This window comes from Osmia bicornis, chromosome 4 (genome assembly GCF_907164935.1).
Source record: "Osmia bicornis bicornis chromosome 4, iOsmBic2.1, whole genome shotgun sequence".
NCBI lineage: Eukaryota > Metazoa > Arthropoda > Insecta > Hymenoptera > Megachilidae > Osmia > Osmia bicornis.
The window spans coordinates 11,043,783-11,064,603 of NC_060219.1; the positions used below are offsets into that span (position 1 = coordinate 11,043,783).

Consider the following 20,821-nt stretch of genomic DNA (forward strand, 5'->3'; position numbering starts at 1 on the left):
TTTCGAGAAGACGATGTCGCAACGCTTGAAGCGTAAATGACGCGCATAGTCGATCACTGTCGATGAAATTTCTGGCTCTTAGTCGATAATTTCTCTCGACCGATAGGAGGACGCGTAACGATTACTTTTTTGCCCGGAGTTGATTTCGCGCCTCTGCGCGTCCGATCGCGAGAAGGAAGGCTAAAGAGTATCGAAGCGGACTAGCAAACGGGGACATCGCGGAGACGCGAGGAGAAAGTATACGCGACGAGATGTTTCGACGAGGCAACCGGATTTCGAGCGGCTAATCTCGCAGAGTTCGTACGATCGTCCACGGCTGAAAGTAAATCGAAGTGTAACGGTATGCGCGAGTTAATAGAGGCTATTCGTAGTCGATCGCTGTCCCTGATCCGTCCGCTCTATTATTGACGCGTTTATCGTCCGCGTTATTATCGCGCCGCGTCGTTCGCGCGTCGTTCGCGCTCACCTGTTAACCTCGGATAATTTATCGACTCGTCGAAACGGTCGCGCTCTCGAAACGTCCGCCGGAGATGGTCAGAGAAACGAGAACCGGTGGAAGGATCGCGCGAGAAGGACGGATACGTTGCGTTCTAAAGCCGAGTTACCGTCTAATCAGCGTCTATCACGGTCAACTCTGCGAGCATCCGTTATTCGCTCGGCTCCATTGGCATACGCGAACCGATCCCCCGATTCGTCGATCGAACGAGGGGAAACATCGACGTCGCCTTCGCCTGGCATAATTGGACGCGTCCCCGGAGAGAAACGGAGAGAGTCGATTGGATTTCTACGCTTTCTCGGTCGACTTATCGCGCGAACAAACTCCTCGCCGAAAGATCGTACGCGATCATACGCGATCGTACGAGAAGTAAGTAATAAAGTTTCGCGTTGTGGTGGACGCGAGTCAGCCTCGAATGCCAGCGAAACGAGCAAACGACAGGAGGGAAGCGCGAAGGGACGGTTTTGGGAAGGGAGGCGCGCGTTATCTGCGAATCCGGGACCACGATCCACGACTCTCTCTGTATCTGTCGCATTGTTGCGCGCTGTTCCGTTCGGGGTCGTGTCCCCAACCCTTGACTTTCAGCGTTACCCATTTTCCTTTTATTATCTGCCCTCTTTTCAACCGCGCGTTTCAACGTTCCGCTTGACGCGTTCTCTCTTCTCCGTCTAGCGTTGAAACGAGGCGAGGCTGGGTAAAAAGCTGGCACACGTTCGAAGAGTTTTGGCCGATTTTCTCGAGGAAATTTCTGTGCGGGCGAGCGAGGTTGCTCGTAAAGAGGGTCTACGGATCGGTACGGTATTCGCGAGCTCGCGCGTAACCCTTATCGGCGTATCGCAGGGCAAAGGGTTGCCCCGGTATTAGAGTAAGCTGCGGTATTAACCTCGGAGTTTAATATAAACGACGGGCAGCGGCGTCGTTTTCGGGTGGCGAGGGTGGCAAGGGTGGCCACGTGACCGTCGGACAATGCGAACCGCTTATCGACGTCCTCGCTCGAAACGAACCCTCGGCTTCTAGCTGGCCCCCTCGACTCTCGACCCCCGACCCCCGACCCACGACCCGCGACACCGAGCTAACCCGCGTTCCTTCGCGCGTATTACCACTCAGTTAGTCGGCCAACACCACCTAATATCCTCCGTACTTCCGTCTTCTCGCTGCCCCGAAAACTCATCCGACCGTGATATCGGCCGGCGACGCCGTCCACGAAACAAAGCCTCCATCCTTTTCACCGATTCACCGCAGACAACCTCGAAAGGGTCAGTCCGTCGGCGTTCCGTTGGAATTGTTTATCTTCAACGATAAACCGTCCACGATTCCGGATTTGGATCGTTCGCGGCGTACTAGGAGGTAACCGTTAGAAAGAAGTACGCGAGATCGTGGATCAACGCCGATCGTTTAATAGCCGCCGTAAAGAGACTGCTCACGACACGCGCCTGCGAACACCTGTTCCTCGGAGCTTCTTCCGTATTTTATCGAGATTCCTTCGTCTTCCGCGAGTCCGCTATTCGAGAAACGACTAGCCAAGCCGTTCTATATGGAAACGCGTAGAATCGCCTTTAAAGATGCCAAACAATCGACCACAAAGGACACGGTTTTTCCGTATCAGCATACAGAGGGTAACCTTCGTAGCTTGCTTTTCCATGCTTCGATGAAAGCTTTAGGAGAAAGAGAGATTTGTTTCTTCAGGACGGACCGCGTTGCCTAGTTTCCCCGAATGGGCGACGAGCAGACGGCATTTTATTTAGACGCAAGCGTGTTTTATGGCCTCGTTTGACACGGGATGCCGTTAAATATGCGCCAGACCGTACGCGTTCCACCCCGACACGGGCCATCCCTCGGTTTTCTTCCCTCGTTTCCCATTCTCCACGATGTCTCTGTTATCGTTTCAACGTTCTCTTATTAACGACACCAGGCGTTGCCTTCTTTTTCCTTCGTGTTTTTCTTACCAAGAATTTTTTAAACATCCGAGAAAAGTGGAATTTCGCGGTGAAGGTAAAAATTGAAACGATCGGAAAGGAAGGAAGGATGATGTTTTGGCGGGTGCCATGCGTGGCATTCCTAGTCCCACATGCCGGCCGTAACCGTCGGAACGTAGCACCGCTGCCGCCGTCACCAGACAATATCGCGCATTCACAGATTGCGCTGTCAGGCACTCGAATAATATTCGGGGTGACACGCCATGTATCCGCTATGCGGCACGCCGACCGTCCTCTATGACTCAGCATCCCCTAACCGCGGCCGCTGTCGCACCAACGCAACCATCGCACCACCGTTCTGCCTGGTCTAAGGGGTGCCGAAGGAACCGCGGCAAGAAAAAGGGAGCAATAAAGAGGAAAAGCGATATACTCTGCGGCGCTGAGAGGGAGGGCGGATGACAGAGCGACGGAGAGAACGTGGGCGAGAGGGGGCGAAACGGAATCGAAGGGAAGGGAGAACGCATCGGGGTTCTTTTTCGGTTTGAATCGGCAACGAACGAGATCTCGTACCGCTGCACCACGTGTCCGTGACCGATCCAATTTTTTTCCTCCACGCTTCGATACACGTACGTTCGCACGCACACCGTCTCATGCCCGCGATCGCGTTCACGTTTCGCCTCCTTCCGACTTCTCAATCAGGAACATCTCGGACTCGCTGCTATTGGGTTTGCCAACCAGATTCGTCACGCTCCGCGCGCACTCCACTTTTACGTCGCGTCGAGCTTGCGCGACTAGAATCTATTTATTCCGCTCAAACGTTCCGCCTCTTCGATCTCCACCAATTTCTCTCTCCCTCTCTTTTTCAATCCGTGTCGACGAACAATCGGGAAATCGACGCCCGTTCTCTCGATTTTCGAATCGTCAGAGTTCGGGAAAAACAATCTCACGCCGTTCCTTCGTCGATTCTTTCTCTCGGATTTCGTTCGCTTCCTTAACAGCGCGAGTAGCACGGTCATCCTCGCACGAATAAATGCCTCTCCGCCTCCCGACCCACCGCGCCGGCCCGACCCCTAATTAATCCGATTTACATCGAGCAGGATCGGCACTCCGCGAGCGTGACAGAAGCCGCGGCGCATACCTTCCGTTACTTCCTAATGGGGCACTCATTAGCAGGGAAGGAAACTGGCTACCGAAAACGTTCACCACGTTCGAGAAGTTACAGCCGCGCGAGCCCCTGTGTTTTTCGGCAAACGGAGAATAGGGTGGCCGTCGAGGAACACGTTCTTTGCACGCTCGAAGCGAAGGCGAAGCGGAATGCCGGAGGATTAGAATGCGCGAATCGGTATCTCGAAACGAGCTTGTCCGCGTTCCTCGACGACCTACTCGGCCCCCTCGAGTTCCGCGACACTTTTGCCACTCAAGTGTCAGACCACTGATAAGCCAAGGGCATTAATTTTACGGCAGGACCCCTTTGCTCTCCCTGCACCCTACCCGACTAATACAATTACATTATAACCCCTTGCAGCATCCTTTCATCCCTTTCTCCCTCCGTCCTCGTCTTTCTACCGTTTTACGAACGACCTCGTGGTCGGATTCCACCCGCCGCGAAATTCGTTTTGCAAAACAGATTCGTCGGAGTCGAAAGGCGGGCTAAATTTCTTCCTTATTTGTTTTCCCGAGGTAAATCGAGGTACTTCGATCGGGAAAGAATAGAGGCGAATTTTTGTCGCGATACGAGGGTATGCTAATTCCTACTAATTCCAGAGCGAAGCTCGTCGCGTTGAATCTTTTTCGGTCTTTAAAGGATTACCCGGAGACGAGATCTCTTATGCGCGAGAGAAGAGTAAAAGTGTTCGCGTTTTTTCGTCGGTCGAGGGAAAAAAGGTGGACGTCGATCGGCGTGGAAAAGGAGAAAGAGCAGGGGATGGAGGCAGAGGGAGCGAGAGATGACAGGCGGGTCGAACGAGGGTTAAATAATCTGATTAGCTGGTCTCACTGACCGTCGAACGAAGTATGGAAATGAAGGGCATTCATTGGACAGCGGCCAGTACATTGGCGGTTGCGGGAATCGAGCATCAGGGGGGGTGGCGAAAAGGGTGACAAAGTTATAAGGGTGAACGTGTGGGTTGTGCGGTTGTGTCCGCAGACGGGTGAAATCGCGACAGAGTAGAACAGAGTGTCGCGCACCGACAATTAACTAACGAGCAGTTGACACAACTTATCAAATGGTATCGCGTCACGGAGCCGACCCGTCACCGGCGCGCTGCCGTCCTTCAATTATTCCACCGGGACGCGCTTTTTACCGCGTACACCTGTTCCCCTTTTTTTTCCCTAACGAAACGACGAATCGGACGAGCGAGTTCTCGATTACCGCTCCGCCCTCGAGTTCGATCGAAACAAACTCCCGAAAACTCGACGGTACGCCAACATTTCCGTCGTCTCGACGTCGACGCGTGTATCGCCGTTGGTCCGTTTACTTTGGCCCTTTGAGAAGTTCCCTTCGTTCAGCTGTTTACCGAGGAAAATCAAATTGCGCGAGAACCGTCTGGTCGTTTTCTGACATCGATGGGAAGAAGAACTAGAGGGAAATGGAGTGCATGTAAGTACCTACTTACGTAGGTGGGCCTGGATGGAAGCGCGCGAGAGTCAAAGGGAACGCGTGAATGACAGTTAATCTAAACGCGTGGCACGCGCCACTCGAGCGGTCGTTTATCGCGAAGCGAGTGCACGGCAGACGGTAGCTGCCAAACGAAAAGCGACACGGGGATTACTCGGATTAATCTCGGCCGGCTCTGTCGTCGCCTCGTTGACGAAGCAACGCGAGCTGCGTTTTAGCCGGTCGCGCGATTACGATACAGGTACTCGATCGTGGTTGTTGAGAAAAAAAAAAAAGATTCCACGGTTGGACGAGGAAGAGGGTGAGTACGGAAGATGAAAACGAGGTCCCGACCAGTCGAATATCGTGCTTCTCCTCTTTCTCTCTCGAACCCTTTTCCTTCGTCTCTCCGGTTATTCGCTCGGATCTCTCGAGAGATCCGAGATGAGAGGGCAGACCGCCTCGGATCCCGCGAGTGGATAATTATTAATCGTTATTTTCGCCAATCACGGCCGTTTATCTCGAAGCACGCAACGCCAATTATCTATCGGCCGTTCGAGCGGACGAGGAAAGCCGGAGCAAAGAACGTAGGGACGAGCGAAGCGAAGCGAAACGAAACGAAACGAAACGAAAGAGGAGAAGGAGGGGAAAGATAGATGGATAGAGGAACGCGGCGCGAAATGGCGAGAGAAGCTTGAAGGAGTAAGAGATCGGAGTCTTCTCTCTTCGATCTCACAACCGGACTTTCCCCTTTCTCGCCTCCGCTTCTAAACGCCGACGGATCGGAAACTCGCGGGTTCGCTTACCCCCGTAGAAATCGTTTCCATGCAAACGTCGAACGAAAGCTTTCGGACAATGCAGTTTTTCGACGGGTAACGCGATAACGCTTTCTCGTTTGCTTCGAAAGAGAGAAGCCAACGGGAAACAAGAAAGCCCGATAAAACTTCTCACTTAACCGAGAATTAAAGGAGAACGCGAGCAACCCTTTCGCGGCGGGAAATCGCAAAGTTGCTGGCCGGCTAAGACGCGTACCGTTTGTTCACCACGAACGAAGTTTCAAACTCACCGGCATCGCGAATCCAATTCCGTAGGATTGAAGAGTTTCCTTCCTTCCTTTCTTCGCGAACAAACTGAAACTCGATGGAAGAGCGCGAGCCACAGACGAAATTCGTTTGAATGAAAGATCAGCGTCGAACGAAAGGCACCGGAGTTCCCTTAGAAATCGCACCTTGACCAGATATCCTCGACGCAAGGTTACTCGTTGTTCGAAAAAATCGGAAATCACGATGACTGGTCGTGTTTAAGAAGCGCGATTTTCGTTCATTGTGAGAACGCGAAAATCTCGAGAGAGGAGAGCATCTCTCGGTGCATCGAAGTTTCGGATACAATGCGAGACGACGCACAATGCCGGGGCGGACGCGCGACGGTCGCTTGAATAAATATCGATCATAGCTTTGGCGAAAAGGAAATATTATTTTCATATTCGGTGCGCATCTTGCGTCGCCTTCGGGACGAACAGCTGTCCGTCGCGGGGACAATGCGGACGTAATCCAATAACACCAAACCCTCGTCTACTCGCGTAGCCTTCGAATCTAGCCGAAGAATCGAAACGTTTCCGCGATGACCGATCGTTTTTCTGCCGTCGGAAATCGCAGCGACTCCGCTCGGTCGACTCGTTACGATCATTTATACCCCCTGCCCCGATAACCGGTTATGGAAAGTCCGTTCGCTGCCGGTGTTTGGCGTTTTGTAATAACGAGATATTAAGGTAAACGCGCGGAGACCGGTGTCTCGTTAACGAAGGATAGTCGGCCGATATTGTCCGGTCGCGATGCCGCCGGAGGCAGGGGCGCACGTGCGAGCGACGATAAACAGGTAGAATTGAACGGGTTATTATTGCTCGTCCTTGCGACGATGCGTTGCGTGAAACTGCGAGAGAAACGGAGCAACCTGCGAGAGACGCGACGCGGCTCGTAACGGCCGCTCAGAGGAAATCGGATAATCTGCGGCGACAATAGGTCGGGAGGTTAAGCGTGTTTGCTCTTCTCTCGAAGACGCGTTCGCGCGACAATGGGGCCCTGGCAGAAGCGCTTTTCGAGGTTCGGCTCGTTTCGAAAGAAAGGAAGGCGCAACCGAGAGGGTAGTAGATTTCCGGAAGAGAGAGAAACGGAAGGGTCTGGGGGCCCTGCTTCGCGCTACCTACTTCGCGTCCCCTCGAAGGGAAGAAAAAGGAAGGAGGATTTCGGTGGACGAGGTAGGCGCGCGTCGAGGAAACTTGCATCGAGTCGCCAAACGGGCCAAGTGCACGCCCGAATCGGCCACAATGAAGCCAATCAACCGACGAGTGTGTACACAATTGACAACAAACCGTGGATATCCTTCGGCTCCGGCTGATCTCTATCTACCTTCCTAAAAGCCTTGGAAAAACGAAATTTGTCCGTGCGCCGAGGCGCGGTGGCCCGTAAAAGGAGCCACCAGCTGTTTCGAGGCAGCCTCTCGAGAAACGCGCGCGACCAATCGACCGATTCGATCTCCTCGATTCGACAGGTATTTAAGATCCGTTAGAAATCCTACGTCTTCTCCACGGAAACAGATCCCTGAGTATACTTTCAAAGGAGGAAACACAGCGAAGAAGAAGAAGAAGACCTAATTAAAGTATCGCGATCGATGCTGAGATTCGATTCGCTGGCAAAGGTTTTACCGTTATCGAAGCCGGATTCGCGAAGAATGTATCGTTTAGCGAATTCGACGTTTAGCGGAACGAAGCAGCGAGAAGATAAGGGATAATCGGGAGGATGGTTCGAGGGGAGCCGAGATCGCGGCGTGTTCCGGCTACGTTTCAAACGTTCTCGCATCGAGAAGAGTATATACAGAGGGAGTACATAAAAGGTAGAGAGGAGAAGCAGTTCGGTCGAGCGATTTCGACGAACGGGCCGTTTAGCGCAGCTGGCAGGAATCGACGCGACACGCCTACGGGGATTCTGCTTTTTAAAGAGGAAAACAGCGTAGAATGGATAGTTGACCGAACAGACTGGCTCGAGAGGTCGTTATCTCTTTCAGAACGCGCGGAAAGCGAACGACTGGAGGAAAACACGGGCTATTCTTCGGGCCGGTGCAAGGGTGCATGGGTGCAAGGGTGCGGGCACGCTTCGAGACTGCTGTTCGAACGAAGAATACCGATACCTCTCGATGTTGTGGCATTACGCGCCTGTCAATGTACAAATCACAGCCCATTTGCCCCATTGAATGCTCCGCTCGTTTAACGACATTCGGACACGGGGCACCGTCATAAATTTTCACGCGGCCACCTCTCTCCTTCTTCGTCCCGTGGGCTCGTTTCTCTTTCGAGTGGATCTTTTGGAAATTTCTTTCTAGGAAAACGCGTGCCAAGCGGATGTTAATCTCCTATCGCGTTTTACGCGGATAAACGAACTTACTTTGCTTCCTCTTCGCCCGTTGCGTGCGCAAACTAGTCATTAGACATCCAGTTGATTAGAGAATGCTGAGGTGTTCGAGGCGCGATCTTGAGGCGTGCTCGATATTCAGAGAGGGTACCGGTTCACCTTACACGCGCATTACGTAGCACGTTTCTCTTTCTCTCGATCGCTCGATCGCGAAGAACCTTTGAACGAAAACTGTTGCAATCGTGCGAAAGCACGTTAGAAAATTAATTTCAACTCGATGGGGATCGAAATGAAACGGTGAAGAAACACGAAGCGTAGAGGTTCGCTTTCCGCCTCGACCGTCTGTCCGGCTGGAAACCCGTTCGTTTAATCGCCTCGCGAAGCGAAGCTTACGATAAACGCTTCCTAGTCGTCGTTCCGATGGCCGCCAGATAGATATAATTTATCGCACGCTTCGAGATAAACCTCTGCCCGATCGAACAGGTTCGCGAGTACGCGAACCGGCCAACTGACGCGTGCATACTTTGACGGAATTTACGCTTTGCTTTCGAACAGAACAGAATCTCCACGCGCTCCGAAAGGCAGACCATTGCCGGACGTCTTGTTATTCCTGCTTTCGATTACGGAGGTAAAGGGGTATCGAAGGATGATACTGTTGCGAGCAAGCTTTGTTTCGTTCGAACGCTCCGATAGGAATCAGTCAGCTCCCTTTCTATCGCGTCGAATGATTTACGCGGTGAAACGGCGTTCGTCGAATAAATTAGTAAGAGGGGAGTCTTAGATCGAGTTTATACGCGAATCGACCTTCCTCGTCGCTTCTCGAGCGATTTTCAAACGAATTACCGATCGATCGATCCAGCTGGTACGCAGACAATCGCAAGGTTTCGCTTATCTCGACCGTTTGGCCAATCGAATTTCACAACGCGGCACGGAACGCGGCGGTCGAAGATTTCCGAGGTCTCTTTGTACCGATGCGTGGAGATCGCTTGATAAACGGAGAACGCAGCTATGGCGCGACTCTGCTCGGTTAGGCCTTTAGCTGTTAGTCGATGCGACGAGAAGCTGAAGAAAAAGAAGGAGATCGTGGAGAAAGAGAGGGAGAGGACAGGGTCCGAGACCCCCCAGCGTTCAATGAGAGACATTTCTCATCATTTTCCATTCAGACCGTCTGAGTTATAAGCCCGCTACGTCTTCTATCCCGGCCACAATCGTTCGATTTATTATAACCGCGAGAAGCTTAATGAATTTAATTTCATATTTCACGGCCGGTAAGTAGTCGGCGAGGATGCGGCTCGTGAATATCCTCGCGAATACGAGGCCGCCGCGTTTACCCGCCTCGATTTAGGTGTTCCTCCCTCGGTCCGTACACGAATGAAAGAACGGACGGGACGCGGATGGACGGGAGAGAAGAGACGAGGTAAAAAGGTCCGTACGTTTTCTGACCGATTCACCGGGCCGTATGGAATCGAGGTCGTATCTCAGACGAAAAGGAGAGGGAACAGGCCAAGAGTTACCTTTATCCCAGCCACGGGAAGCCGCGATATACTGCTCGATATTTCTCTTTGCCTTTTCGTCCTCGATTTTTACATCCTCCTCGCGACTAGCCCCGTTCGCGTACCTTGCCAACGCACCGCGATATATCTCGAGGTAATGTTTCTGGAGGAGCGTGCGACCCAACGCGACGCGACGCATAAAAATCGAACGACCGAGAAGCGATTATTTCTTTTTCATCGGTCCGACGATTTATCGCGCGGTCGAGACCGAACCTTTCGATGGTACACGCCTGTTTAACGATATTTAACGCTGTTCCCGTCGGTCAAGGACGCTCGCGTCCCGGAAACGAGGAAAGAAAGAGAGCTTTATTAGCGGCAGGAAACGGCGAGACGAACCGACCGCGGTCGTTAATAACTCGATGACGGGTAGCATACCCATTTTCATCGCGGCGCGGCGGTCAACGCGTTAACGATTTCGACCGATCGTGCCAGGGTTTTTCTAGCTTCCCTCTCGTACCCTCCGGCACTCGCCGAAATAATACAGTCGAGTCGTCGTTTGCCTCCGAAGGAACGATTCGCGGTAGTTAAGTTATTAAATTTATCTCCTCTCTCGCCGACTAAAAATCCCGGTGATTTATTATTTTTTTGCCGCTTAACGACGCGGCTACGGGATACGAGCAGCCGCGTCTCCCCTGTTTTAAGGGCCGTTCCTCTCGCTCCGGCTGCGATCGCGACTCGTCGCGTACCATCTTGCCCGGTTTTTTCCACGCGCCATCCGGATAACTGTCCGCGATAAATTTTCCCGATGCTGGCTTCCGCGGACGCGGCAGGATACTTCGACGCGGACCAACTCGAACAGAGGAGCGAGCAAGCGGTTGCTGGTTTCCGCATTCCCTTAACGGCCAACGGGCGCGAATATAGGATGGTTTCGCGCTTTGACGCGATGCAACCGCGACACGGTTCGCTTGCCGCGAGTTCGCTCCGCGAGAAAGAGGAAGGAAACGGGAGAAGAGTTTCTTCTCTTTCCTCTTTGGCCTTAGAGGAGCGTAAGAGGTCGGCGAAACGGATTCGCGAGAGGACGGGGAGCGGGCAAACGGGCGTCGAAGCGGCCAGGCAAGCTCGGAGCTGCAAAGTAGGCAGGCCGATGCACGCGCGGCTTATAAAACGACCGATTCCCTCGAGTGTATCGAGAGACTCGTTCTCGCGCACGAACCTTGACGCTAATGGCATGCATTACCGCTAATAATAGTCGAAGAAGGAGAGGAGAGCTGGACGAGAGGAACGGAGAAGGAGAGGCAAAGGTGGACAAATGGAAGGAACGAGGAGAAAGAAAAACGAGATACACGGAGCCCAGGGCCCTTTGGAAAAATTCGAGCGTAATTACCCCAGCCGGCTTCGAAGGAAGAGGAGCACGAACGCGTCTTCCTGCTCCTTTGAACGCGTTATCTTTTCCATTCCAGCTCCACCGGAGTATTTGTATTCCACGCGAGTGATCGGAGGGAAAACTAGGATCGAGACGATTAGCGAGCGCAGATGACGCGACGCAGCTGGCGACCGAGAATCGAGGCTAAATCCGCGGCGTCGGCCCGCGTCGCGTCGCCTCGTAAAGCTGCACGGTCATCCGCGGTAACTAGCTTCTCGGGCCCGTTGTAAATCGTGACGCTTTTACGGTAGCAACGCGCAATCACGCTATTCGTAATATCTAGCTGGCGGAGTCGCGAACGCGAGCCCTCGACTAATTGCGATAATTGCGTTACGCGCGTAGGATTCGCGATAACGAACGCGATTCGTGGACCCGTTGTCGGGACAAACGTTCTTGATTCGCGTAATCGGAGCGATCGCGGTCGAAAGATAAGAGAAATGAAAATCCGTCGAAAGCTCTCGGACTCTGGATATTATTTATTTCTCTCTCTCTCTCTCTCTCACTCTCTCTGTCGTTATTATCCCGAGCCGTGAAACCACGGAACGAGCAAAGTGGCGAGGGAGCGACACACGAAGGGTATATCGAAGCGAAGCGAACCACGAGACGATATCCCTCGTGGCGTTAGGTTGCGACCCCTGCTGCTGGCTGCTGCCGTTGCTGGCTCTCGCTTCCTGGGGGAGCAGACCGAGCACGACCCCTCGTACTTGGAATATAATTCTATTAGGTTATATCGCGGTCTGCGTGAATGACGCGAGCACGCTTCGCTCAAGGGTGGTCAGGGAGTCTGCGGTTTGTTACGAGTAACCAGCAGGCCCGTGTTCCGTACTGTTTCGCCGAAACGAATCCGCCTCGGGCGTCGCGTTTCCTCCTAGATTGCCAGCGAATTTTATCAAGCCCCTAATTACGTCCAATCTATCGCGTTACCAGCCAGTCCTTCGCGCGTGCACACCAGAGTATCCCCGAGGATAATCTCTCATCTACGATTTTAGGGGTTTGCACGCGTGCGAGCAAAGTTAATGGATTCGCGAGATTTTTGTTTTTTTTTTTTCCCCGCGATCGCACCCCTCTGAGATCCCCTCTTCGCTCTCTTCTTACGCGTTTCGGATGTCCTTGGTAGGAGGCGCGTATGCTGGGTGCTTGCCAGTATATCTCGCGCGCGTATAAATCAGCTATGGGCGGAACCGACATGGAGAGACACCGTAGAGGTTGGAAGGAAACCCGTCTCTCGAAGCAGCGCCCGCTTGAATTTATTGCGGGCCAAACGTAAAGAGATTCCCTTCCTTCCTTCCTTCCTTCCTTCCTTCGATATTCCTTCGTGGCGAGGCCTGCGTTTGACCTACGGTAATCGTGCCTCTTTTTATTCTATTTCCGCGATTATCCGCGAATTTCTAAGCTAGTCATAGTCTCGCTTCGAAAGATAGATTATCGCTCGACGAGCTCTGCTTCGTCCATGAGTCGCGTCGCGTCGGCTATTCGCGATACAGTTTATCGTAACTCGAGTCCCGGTAAAACATCTTCGAGGAGAGCGTCGATTTCATCATCGGCATCCCTCGGCTATCGTCTCCGGAAGCACGTTATCGCGGAGGATTCGCGTTTCCATCGCGTCGCTTCGTCTTCTTCTTCTTCTTCTTCTTCTCGAGTCGGCTTTGAACGGAATATCACGGATATCGGGCTTTTCCTTTGCAAAACGATCGAGACACGCGTTGCTATCGGAAACACGAGACCGATTTAACCAGGCAACGGGGCGAAACGCGAGAAAACGGGTGTCGGAGCCGCTATACGAGTTCCAAGCCGAAGGAACGAACAAATGGTTGCGTTAATTCGAGCACGATCGAGCCGCGTCTCGCATGATACAGGCAAGCTGGATTTACGCCACGTTACGATTCACCGCTCGCGTACTAGCGAACGGAATCGTGCAACATCTCGCCAGGATGAAACTGGTTTTCTAGTCATTACTCTTCGCTAGCCGCCGAGTCGAGTATACGCGCGTATGCCAGACTCTGGCGAACCTACGAAATTTTATAAATTCCGCGCCGCTGCAATCGAGTCGGAATAGAAAACGATGCAATTGGTAGTCCGAAGGGAAGAATAGAAAAGGGAAAGTAGCCAGCCGTCCTAGAAATTTCGAGAGGGGTTAAGTAGGTTTGGGGATGCGAGAATAAAGGAAAGCAAGAAACGGACGGGTAAGGACGGGCGGAGGTGAGGATGAACGCGAATGCAAAGTGGTGATGCGGGGCGCGAGTAAAACCCACTTAACCCGTTCTTTGCCGCGTCAAAGAGACGCTCGTTCTCGTTCGCGTCGATCCGTCGAGCCGAAAATGGCATTACTCTCGCGTTGGAGAAAGCAATCTCGGCAGCGTGGCGTGAGAAAAAGATCCTTCCTGGCTGGTTAAATATTCCGAAACGCCAACGACGTCCGTTTCTCCGGCGTTATTTTCTTCGCGAGCCATCTTTTTCAGCAGGCCGAAGGCTAGGGTAAGGGCGAGGGCGAAGTAACCCTTTGTCGCGCGGCAAAGTATCTTCGCGACGATTACGTATCTAGCTACGGCTTTGACAACTACCGGAAACGAGACGGGCCGGGGGAAGCGAGTGAAATTGGCGCGTCTACGAAACGCCAGGCGATAAACTCGATTTCACCCGACTATCCCGACCACCGAGAGATACGAGTTCCGCTTCGCTCGCGGCTCGATTAGAAACGCGGTGCCGTGGATTTATTATCGTCGAGGCAGCGAACGGGTTTCGAAAACGCGGACGAAAGAAAAAGGGAAGGACGAAACGAGCGGAGGGGCTCGCGACCAAAGAGGGAAGAACGGGGGCGAGGGTGAAGAACGTAGGGAAAGAGGAAGAGGTCGCGGAGAAACGGAGAATGGTTGTAGAGCGCGCTAGAGGCGAGGCCTGACATTTGGTTACTGACATTTTCACCCCGGGGTTGACGGCGGGCAACCCTTTGGCGTTACCCGCGCTCAATCACTCCATTGTCTCGAGCGGCGCTCGTTTTATACTCGCGTCAACGCTTCATTATGGGGCCCCGGGTCCGGTCGACTTGGCTTCTATAGCCCACGTGCTCGGCACATTGTCTATCCCAAGAATATATTACGCGCCCACGCGATCGCGACCAGCCTATCGTCTCGCACACCACGCGCCGCCTAGTCTACCGTTTCCAGATTCCGCCTGCGGAGAATTCGTGCGATCACGTGAAACCGTCGCTTTCAGCATCTCCTTCGACGTACAAACGACAGAAAAAAGTATTTTTCACCAAAAAATAGTAGTTAAAAAGTAAGAAGCAAAGGGCGATCGGAACGATCCCCTGTATAGGGGATAGGGTGGGCAACACGAACTACGTGGCAATTAATTACGGCGTAAAGTCGCGCGCTCGTATTCGATTAATTACCACGGCTGCCGCGCGATCGGCGTCCGCATAATTGACATTGTTGCCACATTGTTTACACTGGCCAGTGAATTTATCGATAGATCGCCGTTGTTCTCTCGCTTTCCCGAATACTCGCGTTTCCCCGGAGCTGTGGCACGGCTCCGCCTTTTCTCTCGATGGTCTCGCGTTTTCCAGCGAAAGAAGCGCGAAAATCCAGCTCGCTTTATTTTCGCAGGTAGATCGAGGCAGGTACAGCGAAGATCAAGTTTGATCCCTCTTCCTCTTCCTCTTCCTGTTTCCCTCTCTCATCCCTTCTCTCCGTCTCACGCTCTTCCGTGACCGTTCCCGCGAAACGGAAGAATAGACGGACAACAGTGGGTCGAGCGGTTTCGGGCCGACTCTCTTCTCCCCGCGATTCCGGTCGTTCCTTCCGCTCTCGGAACTCGCGTGGACGGAGGCGCGCGCGAGGATATAACACCCTGGACCGGTTTCCAGAGCAGCCGCGGGGGCTAAATGTCAACAACGGCGTAACGGCCCGGTTTAGAGGATTACCCCCGGTGTTGTTCGGCCATCGAGGGCGAACGCCAGACAAAAGGTCGCGAACTTTCCGCGCGTCATAATCCGTCTGAGAGGGTTCGCGGCTTCTCCTCCTTTCGTGCCAGCGTACTTCGACTCGCGACCTGCCACGATGCGCTTCGAAATTCCGACCGCGTAACACGATTCGAGAGACCATCCCCGGTCCACTCGAATAGGGGTTGCGCGGCAGCGACCGGTGTAAAGGTAAGGGGCAAAGGTAACCCCGAATGCCCTAATGGGATCGGCATCGGTGTCGTTAACATGACAATACGGATCCTAAACGCTTACATACGCGGAGAGGTGTAGCGTAGAGTTCTAAGTAGCAGCCACCAGGCTAGGAGAGGAGGCACGTAGGTCGATTAAATGCGTGTCGCGTTCGCCCGATGCGTACATCCGATAGGGTCGAGCCATCTTGTCTCCAAATACCAGCCTTGTTATGATAATCGTTCCTCGCGCCCCCGTCGCTCTGTGTACAAACCTTCTGCTCGCACCCATTATGCGTTTCTACCTTTTCCCTTTCTTCTCTCCCCTGCCGTTTCCTACGCTTAACCTTTCCGTCGGTAGACCAACCCGGGGCATCGGAAACGTTATCGACGACGCGTGTACCTCAGTTGGCCAGAGACTTCGCGAAACGACAGAGTTTAACGACAGCTTCGTTTCTGCAGCGAATAAATTCGCGAAGCTGTCCGTCGATTACGACCATGATCGTTATCCGGAACGTCGTCCAGGAGGAAGTTTCAGGCGCCATCGAGCGCATCAAACTCGTAATTACCCTCGCTAAATCGCTTTCACCGAGTAACGTTCCTTCGATCCAAGAGTGGCGGGTAATTAAAACGCGTAATCGTATGAAAAAAGCAGAAATACGCGACAGGGAATAGATACATATTTATAAAAGTGTATTTCGAGACGCGATCGATACGCGTTCTTTTCCCGTCCGTCTAACAAAGCACCCTATATTACGTTCGGCTTACGTAGCTCGTCCTCGCGATAATCCCTCCGCGGTTTCTAGCTATTCTCCTCGCGAGCCAACAACGTCTCGAGAGCTTTCTCCGCGGAGCAATTACGCGACACCGAGGCGACCGAGTTCGAGCGGAAACGTTGACCGAAATCTTTAGCCCGGGAAAGAGCCGTGTTCGCGTGCACCTTCGAATGTATGCGCGTACAAATAAGGCAGCCTAGTCGTCGTCGTAGAGACAAATGACGCGGCAAGAGAAAGAGAGAGAGAGGGATCGGAGAGGCTCGACACAAAGCATCCCCCGAACACCCTTTCCGAGTCGGAGGTGACGTCACTGACAATGGAAGGTCGAGCTGTGATTAAAGATCGAGAGACTCCGTAAAAACTCCTTGAAAAGTGTAGGAACGAAGGAGAGAGCGGGAGGACAGGCGGACCTACCGGCGTGAAATATTGCCTCCGCGGCACCCGACAGCTATATGACGTTTCCGAAGGGCATGAAAGAATCCTCGCCACTCTCTCTCTATTTCTCTTTCTCTCTCGAATCTCTCGGTTTTTCGTCTCGATCGCTTCTTCTTTCCTACCTACTCGGCCTGTCTTCTTAACCCACCTTCTACCCACCCCTTTCGTCGTCGCACGTTGGAACGATCAATTTCTTCGACGCGTTCAGCCTCGTCCTTCGACGCAAACGCGATCAACGGAGCGAGACGGATCGCAGACCGATCAAGAGAGAAAGAGAGACACGGGAGTTTAAAATCGGTCAATTTAGAGAGCGAGGCTGGTCAACGAGGCGCCAGGGTATTTAGCCGGTTAACGGGCGCGAAGAAGCATACCGAGAGGGAGAGGCGAACGGGATAGGAGAAATCGTGATCGTGTTTCGGAGGAGGAAAGGGGTGGAGGCGCGGAGACGCCACTCAACGGCATTATTCGAATTGATGCGGTGAATTGGCGCTGACGACATCGGGAGAGCCAATCCGACCGTTTGTTTATTGGTCGAGCGTTGGCGGATTCCTCGCGGTATGCTTCAATTAAACGGATTCTCGACGCAGCCGAAACGGAGCCGATCTTGCCTTAGCGATCAAAGCGATCGCCGTGTGCGCCTAATGGCCCATTACGCGTACGTGTGGAAACAACGCTATTTGCATGCCGTAACGGACAGGGCTGTTGGATAGCGCGAAGGGTTGCGGGGAAAGTATCCGACCCGATATGATTTCGCACCTTTCAAACACGCGTCTCGCTCGAATCGATTTCGTCAAAGCTTAAGCAACCTTCGTTTCGCGATACTTTCGCCGATGTTACTGTACCTTCGAACGGGTTAGTCGTTCGGAGGCTGGATTTTCGAAGGGAAAGAAAAACAATGGTGGCGCGTAAAACGCGAAAGCGAAAGGTTTCGCGCGCGCAAACGAGGGAGCGAGGCGGCGGCACGGGGTGGTATCCGAGGGACAGAGCCCCGTGATTAGTCCGACGTTTGCGCGGGCTACGTCTCTCTAGTTGGCACGCATTCCAACCGCTCCCCTGGCTCTCATTCTCCGCTGCGTGTCTACTCGCCCGAGGCTGATTTTCCCCGCGAATCCGTTCCTCCCTTAAAACGTTCCCCAGCCACAGCTCGAACCGACTCCGAAATTCGCAGATTTTTTTCACTTCGTCGCCGTAGCCGTACCAGACGTTCGTTCCTTTTTCTCTAACGATCGATCGATCCTTAATTCTAAGTTAAAGAAAAATAATTGTATCTAATTGAAATTGGTTCGTTATGTTTCAGACGCATGCGGATTGTCGGACGTGGCGCACATCGAGTCGCTTCAGGAAAAATCTCAGTGCGCGCTGGAGGAATACTGCAGGACACAGTACCCGAATCAACCTACGAGGTTCGGCAAGCTGTTGCTTAGATTGCCGTCGCTTAGAACGGTGTCGTCGCAAGTGATCGAGCAGCTGTTCTTCGTACGGCTTGTCGGGAAAACGCCGATCGAGACGCTGATCAGGGACATGCTGTTGAGCGGTAGCAGCTTCAACTGGCCGTACATGTCCACGATGTGACATTCTGTCTGGCGACAGCTAGCTTCCGCCTAATACTGTCGCTCGCTTCCCGTCTCGTCTCGCGATCCGGAGCCAGCGATCGTTCAAACCACCGGCCAATTTCCCTCCACGCCCCACGGTTTCTAACCGTTTCGGAAGCTGGCACCGTTGCTTTCGTTCGTTCGAAGATGAGAAACAACAGCTGAAAGTTGACGACGGTGGATGGTCGAGGAAGGTAGAGAGAAAAGTGGGCGGCGGGTGCGTGCGCGTTACGAGGGAAGCCAGCTCGAAAGAAAGGAAGGGCGGAGAAAAGGTGAGACGCGATAAAGACGTTACTCGGACGAAGAATCGAAGGCGCCGACTGGCTCTTCGAGCAGCACGGCCAGAAAGCGTTTAAAGTTTCTTTTGTGAGCGCGGCCCGATCGAGCCGATCGCATCGGATCGATCGAGAATAGATAAGGACTCTGTTCGCGTCGCCTGCTGAACCCGCATCCGCGACATTCTAATTTCTAAGGACGCGTCCCGAACGATCCGAATAGCCGCAACCTTTCGACGGACGGAGAAGGATAGCTGGTTAGAGATGTAACTCGCCGTGGCGTGGCGTGGCGTGGCGTGGCATGGCGTGGCGCGAAGAAATCATAAATTAGCATTTGTAATCGACGGCGGGGGATCTGGTAGATCCTCGCTCGGTATCTCGCATCGATCTTCGCGTCGAGTAATTGCCGTTAGTCCAGTCATGCCGAAGCCCTTAGTCATTCGTTTCGACGTTTCGTTCTCCCCGTTCGTTGCCTCGTTCCCACCAATCTCCCCACGATTCCACTATCCTTCTCTTTTTTCCTGCTCGCGAAAAACAGTTCGCTTTCGATCGCCTTCTGTCCACCGCGTCTACTCGCGAGCACGTTTCGCGCTGACACCGTAAAATCGCACTTTTTATCGAACCTTCAAACTTTTTCTCTTCATTTTACCTCTCTCTCTTTCTCTCTGCACGTTGCCTCGCCGAGAAAACTTTTTACCTTCTTTTACGCTTCGAGTTGCGTCAAAGTCCTTCAATTTTTAACGTTTTCGGTCAATTTTTCGATTACACGGAACGAGGAAACGATAGCTGGGAGAAGAATAAAAAGGGAGCTGTACGAAAGGTATAGGAACTCCGAGAAACGTCGAGCGGAACGTAACGGTTCAGCTGCGAGGATATTATTTATCGTTCGTCCGGGGTGCGCGGAGCTTCCGGATCTTAATCCCGCTAATAGCCTTTGCCCCGGCTATCCAGTTTAAGTTTGCGATCACCAATCCCCCTGATTTACCGATTAGCGTGATTTAAAAAAAAAAGCGTCGATGCGTTGTCTCGCGAAACCTTCTCCTTCCTTCGTAGATTTGCGAAACTTTTAACGACACCGTGTTCAGTTTGGCGGATAGCGAATAATAATTAAAGCGAGAAAGCGAAAGGTTGGTCGGTGACTAAACGAGCAACCCGCGGACAAATATATTTTTCTTCCGGATGCGTTCGACGGTGATGGTCGTTTGGTTTCCGGCGAGCCTTGCGGTCCATCGATGGGCAAGTTGAGAAAATCCGCGGGGAAAGGATCGCGAGGATATTCGACAAACGCAATGTGATATACACGTGTACGTGGAAAATTAGAATTCGAATGTTTTTTCGAGAGACGGTGCTTCTTTTTTTAACGAGTTTATAAATAGTGTACGATACCTGGATGCGATGCGAACGATGCGCGTATCGTTCGAGCGAAACGAGACATTTTCAAATGTACTGCGTTACGTTAAATGTGGCAATGTCGAGCTAGTTACTTAGAGAACCACTTAGGGGTATATGGGATATTTCTAATATTTTTAACCAGCGATCGTTTCTTAAAAGCGACCCGCGACGCGTACAGACACACGATACACATTGACACACATACATAGGAAACGCGGAGCGTCTCGATCGGACGCGATCCAAAACGGGGATGAACAAATTTTCGAGTTCGGATTCCGCTCGAGACGCGTACGCGTCGCGAAACGCGCGCGAGTGCTCGTCAAACTGAACAATTGTATTATATGTATACCGACACACGACCGTTGCGTTACGACCGTTCAATGTACGTAGGCCGAAAAAGACATCTATATAAAGTTATGTATAAAGACGCGAGAACCTTTTTGTATAAAACGTGTACATAATTAATATATGCATATACATATATATATATATATATATATATAAATACAAATATAAATACGATTACAAACACTTTGAAATCAGCTACCAATTAAACGCGACATCGATCATAGGGATGAATCGAGGATCAACCACGTAAGTACCCTTTAAGAATGTTCTATAAAAGATTCTTAAACATAAATTTAAATTTTAATTTATTTTCAGGATAGCCACCCTTGGGTGTACATATTCAATATTTTCGGTTATCTTAGACGATAAATCGCCGAAATACTTTGCCCTCGAGGATCAAGAAATTCTTCAAAGCTATTCGAAAGAATTAGAGACAGTCTGGTGTCAGGGTTGATCTTGTTTTATCAAGCAACAGTTGCCTCGGTCGTTAGCGGGCAAGTGGCGTGGCTCGGAAAGATCGCACAGA

General features: G+C 52.3%; 1 protein-coding gene across 3 annotated transcripts in view; it reads left to right on the forward strand.

Annotated features, from left to right (window-relative positions):
- Nucleotides 1–20,479, forward strand: part of LOC114875615 (steroid receptor seven-up, isoforms B/C) — a 40,157-nt gene extending 19,678 nt beyond the window's left edge. For all 3 annotated transcript variants that reach the window (XM_029186103.2, XM_029186095.2, XM_029186111.2), the window contains exon 4: nucleotides 17,986–20,479. In XM_029186103.2, the coding sequence (XP_029041936.1) occupies nucleotides 17,986–18,260 (275 nt within the window). In that variant the 3' untranslated portion in view covers nucleotides 18,261–20,479. The remainder of the gene's footprint in view (nucleotides 1–17,985) is intronic.
- The last annotated feature ends 342 nt before the right edge of the window (nucleotides 20,480–20,821 follow it).